The sequence below is a fragment of the Leuciscus leuciscus genome, assembly GCF_965113295.1.
Source record: "Leuciscus leuciscus genome assembly, chromosome: 17".
NCBI lineage: Eukaryota > Metazoa > Chordata > Actinopteri > Cypriniformes > Leuciscidae > Leuciscus > Leuciscus leuciscus.
In genome coordinates, this window is record NC_138741.1 from 8,245,462 (window position 1) to 8,249,661 (window position 4,200).

Consider the following 4,200-nt stretch of genomic DNA (forward strand, 5'->3'; position numbering starts at 1 on the left):
AACAATCATTCAAGATGGCGTGCAAAGCAACAAGTGAGCACAGCACTTGTTATTAACAGCTGTGTCAGCAAGAGCAGCATTTGTGGCGTCCAGCGCCGACCGCCCATTACTCTTTCTGTGTGTGCAATAGTTTAGCAGCTGTGCGGCCTTTAGAGAGTTAGCGGGAGACATCCTGTTTTTACAGTGGGATTTGCTGGGGGGTGTGTAGAGCTGACCTGTTTCCAACACGCCACTTCAAAACAGCTTATTTTGGGAGATTAACTTCACTGTAAACATAACAAATATTTGCGATAAGACGTTAAAGGAAGATCCAAGTGTGCCGCACAGTATAAATTAAATCACATTTCTCATGTTCCCTTTAGAAAGGTGTCTGGATTCCTGTGTGCAGAAGCACATGATGAGGTCAAACATTAAACCCAACACACATTCTTTACAATCTTATCTGCGGTGGATTCCAAAGTGCTTGGATTCCCAGGTTTGGAAAATGTTGTGCAAATATATATATATATATATATATGGGGCCTCAAAACTCCGGGAAAGCAAACAGAAAAGATTTTTCCACGTGCACTACCAAGAACAAAACAAAAAAGAATTTTCTAGAAAATGCTTAACACACTTTCCATCTGACTTTGGTTTGGCTTCGGTAAATGACGGTGGAAACTCCCATGCATTGATAGGCATCAAAGACAGCATGAATTGGTCAGAACAAGAAGGAACTAAAAGCATTAAAATGACTAAGTTTAATTTGAAGTTACAATTACATAGCTGTTTCTGTACATGTTTCTCAAAATGATTAAAGCAAAGAGAGGAAATGAATAGAGTGAAACATTTCTCTCCAAAATGAAATCTTCAGTCCACTCTACCGCAAGCACTACACTTGAAATGCAAGAATGTAACAATCCCACATTTTAGAGACATATGAGTGTAAGTCAAAGACAATCTGGTCAATGCAATTAGCCTAAATGGTATTAGGGCTACAAAAGGCAACCCTCGATGTTTAAAAAAAATGAAGTCTCTTTAACATTGAACTTATTTCGGGCTACACTGCAATGCAGACAAAACATTTTCAGTGGATTTCCAAGCTTTTGAGAGCACAAGACATCACCTGTTTTGATTATGCTGTTTGAATATAAGTTATGTCTGTGGTAGTAAGCCCGCCTTCCACAATTAGACTTTTGCATAAAATGTTCCATGGATTCATTTACATGTTGATTATCATTGGATGTCAGTGATATCATAACTATGGCACGGTTTAAAACCTGTTACACCACATTAGCTACCTACGATTAGTATGCTACAACCTCCTCAGCAAAACTGTGCTTTGCTACAGTGGATGCCTGGACCGTTTCGATACTCGGTATAAAATGTCTTTAACACACTATTGGACTGTTTGCTGGAGAAAAAACTTCATTTTTTGACTCTGAAATCTCAAAGAAAGAAGCTGTAGAAGAGACAACAAATATAGAAAACCTACAATCAAACAAAAAAATAGATAATCTTCATTCAGGAATGCTTTATCATGTTAAGCAATAGTCCAAGGTGTGTGACACGGCTGTGTCACAGTAGACAGGAAACTAAAAGCAAAGCCAAACCCATTACGTTATTTCAAAAAAAGGGGTCATTTGAAAACTAACCAAAAATAAATGTTAACTCTAAATCAAAACAGCACAAATATTGGGTGATGTCATCTGATTTTCCCCATATTGAGTTCATTTGTCCTAAACAGTCAGTGCCAGTATCATTAAGACTTGTAGTTAGATGTTAACCAAGTTAAGCCTTCGTACAGTCCATCTCCGGTGGTCGCACATGAGGGCTGCACGTACCAATTCCTATCTCGGATGCGTGTCAGTCCCAGCTTCTCCTGGATCTCGTGCGGCTTCATGGCGTCCGGCAGGTCTTGCTTGTTGGCGAAAATCAAAATGATGGCGTCCCGCATCTCACGGTCGTTGATGATGCGGTGGAGTTCCTGCCTGGCCTCATCAATGCGATCTCTATCAGCACAATCCACCACAAAAATTAACCCCTGCGTGCCCGTGTAGTAATGTCGCCAGAGGGGACGGATCTTATCTTGTCCGCCCACATCCCACACGTTGAACTTGACGTTTTTGTAGGTGACCGTCTCCACGTTGAAACCGACAGTCGGGATGGTGGTCACGGACTGGCCGAGTTTCAACTTATAAAGGATGGTGGTTTTCCCTGCGGCATCCAGACCGAGCATCAATATTCTCATCTCCTTGTTGCCAAATATCTTTGACAGCATCTTCCCCATTTTGCAAACTGTTCATAAATGGTTACTTCCCTCCAAAAGAAAAAAAAAAAGTTTTATATGGGTAATTCAAAAGCAAAATAAATGGGCTTTTTCTTTAAGACTTCTTCTTGGGAAAGTAAAATTTTAGAAGTGAAACAGAACACGTGTATAAAGTTATCACGCTGCTGAGCATAAAGTCACTGTTAATAAGATGTATTTCTAGCCGATACGGGCCACTGTTCAGCTGATTAAATGACAGTACTGAAAACTTTCAGTACTAGACGAAAAGGTCAAAGCTCGATTTGCAGCGCTTTTGCTTTGGTTGTAGGGAGGTGCCCGTTTGAAAAATGCCACACTCACTATTAATCCACAGAGATGTGACAAAAGCAGCGATTTTTCGATGCTTTTCCTGTGGCAGTTAAGTGCTGAGGCCTCTTTAAGAGCCTGCGGTCTTTCAAGACTTCCTCTTGGCGTGTGAATGTCCGTCTCGGGGGCTCTCTCACGTCCGTCCCCCAAAAATGTAACCGGATAGCAGCTGAAGACGTTCAGAGCCTCGGCGGAAAAGCGTTCATTTGGCCGGCCGGTGGGTCTGTCATCTGGACCGTCTGAAGCGGAGCCGCATCGATTTCAACCGTCCTGAATTCGACTGTCTCACGTGTCCCTGAGAGACAAGAGAGGCTCAGAGGGAGTGCCAGAAAAGAGCAACTTAGCCTGCTAGCTTAGCCGTCCGAACAACCCACACAAAATCGCCACCACAGACTTTTTACACATATTTTCGACAGGATATGTAAAATATAATAATTAACCAGTTATTTTCATTCATTTTAGAGCGACTAAATGCGTTTTAGTTACCTGCGGAGGGCCACCATTCTCTAGCAGTCTCAACCCCGGTGTTCACTCCTAAAATCAGCCGAGTTCTGTGTGAAACTGACTACGTCAACGCAAACCAGCGGAAATGGCCGTTACAGCCCGTATTTCATAATAAAGGTCTTTGCAAACGTCAAAACCCCACATGTTCTTGTTCTGTAGTATCGCTCTCTTTTTTTCTTTTTTTTTTTTTACCGAATTTTAATTATGTAATAAAAAAAAACTTTACTCTAAAAAACACATTTCAAAATACAGATAGGCTACAATATTAAGTATCACACAATCTGAGGAAACGTGTTACTTAGCAATAGCGACGGTAGCCTATTAGTTATTACAATACAATAACAACACTAACAGACAAATCTACTCTAAAAGTAAACTGAAAAAGATCTTAAGCAATAAACCATAAAATAGTTGTTATGAATTATGAATGGCTTGGCTTGTTAAAGGGATAACAAGTCAAAAATACAGTTCTGTCATTATTCACACGCCCTCATGTCGTTTTAAAACTACACAAAACGGTGAACACAACAGGGGATATTTTGAAGAATGTTGGTAGCCAAACCATTCTGGTGACCATTGACTTATAACAAACAAACAAACAAGGCATCCACCTAGACCCATAACTCATGAAGACTGAAGACAGTAACTTGTCACCATCTACTGGCTTAACAAAGTAACCTACAGAAAGAGTCACATCTATTAATCCCCACATCTCTAGAACAAACATGAAAAATGAGAGTGATACAGTACAAACAGTAAAGGGTCCTAGTGCTGTTTGTCTGAAATTCAGCACTCTTGAAACTAATGACTGGAAGTGGAACTTCCAACATCACAACAGAAATAATAATATCTGAACAAAGACCCGTTCACACCAAGGATGATAACTATAATGATAACGATAAAGATATAGTTTTAAAAAGTCGTTCTTAATTGAAAAGAATAGCTGAATTCACACATCTAACGATAACAATGATATAGAAAGTCGTCCGTCCATTGGTCTGGACACTATTTCAGGTATAGTTAGTTATCTTTAGTTATTGTTCTTGGTGTGAACAGGCCTCAAGAAAGAGAAACAGGTTAAT

The 4,200-nt window shown here is 40.1% G+C and overlaps 1 protein-coding gene across 1 annotated transcript; it reads right to left on the reverse strand.

Moving 5' to 3' along the window:
* Positions 1-725: 725 nt before the first annotated feature.
* On the reverse strand, positions 726-3,243 carry arf6b (ADP-ribosylation factor 6b). Its single transcript, XM_082143371.1, has 2 exons — positions 3,101-3,243; positions 726-2,909 (listed from the first exon to the last, which is right to left on the reverse strand). Exon 2 carries the CDS (start codon positions 2,267-2,269, stop codon positions 1,742-1,744), a length of 528 nt encoding a protein of 175 aa, XP_081999497.1. The 5' UTR covers positions 2,270-2,909; positions 3,101-3,243; the 3' UTR covers positions 726-1,741.
* Positions 3,244-4,200: the final 957 nt, after the last annotated feature.

Bases quoted from the DNA above. Each gene is read 5' to 3' on its own strand.
- arf6b (XM_082143371.1), bottom strand. From the start codon at position 2,269: ATGGGGAAGATGCTGTCAAAGATATTTGGCAACAAGGAGATGAGAATA.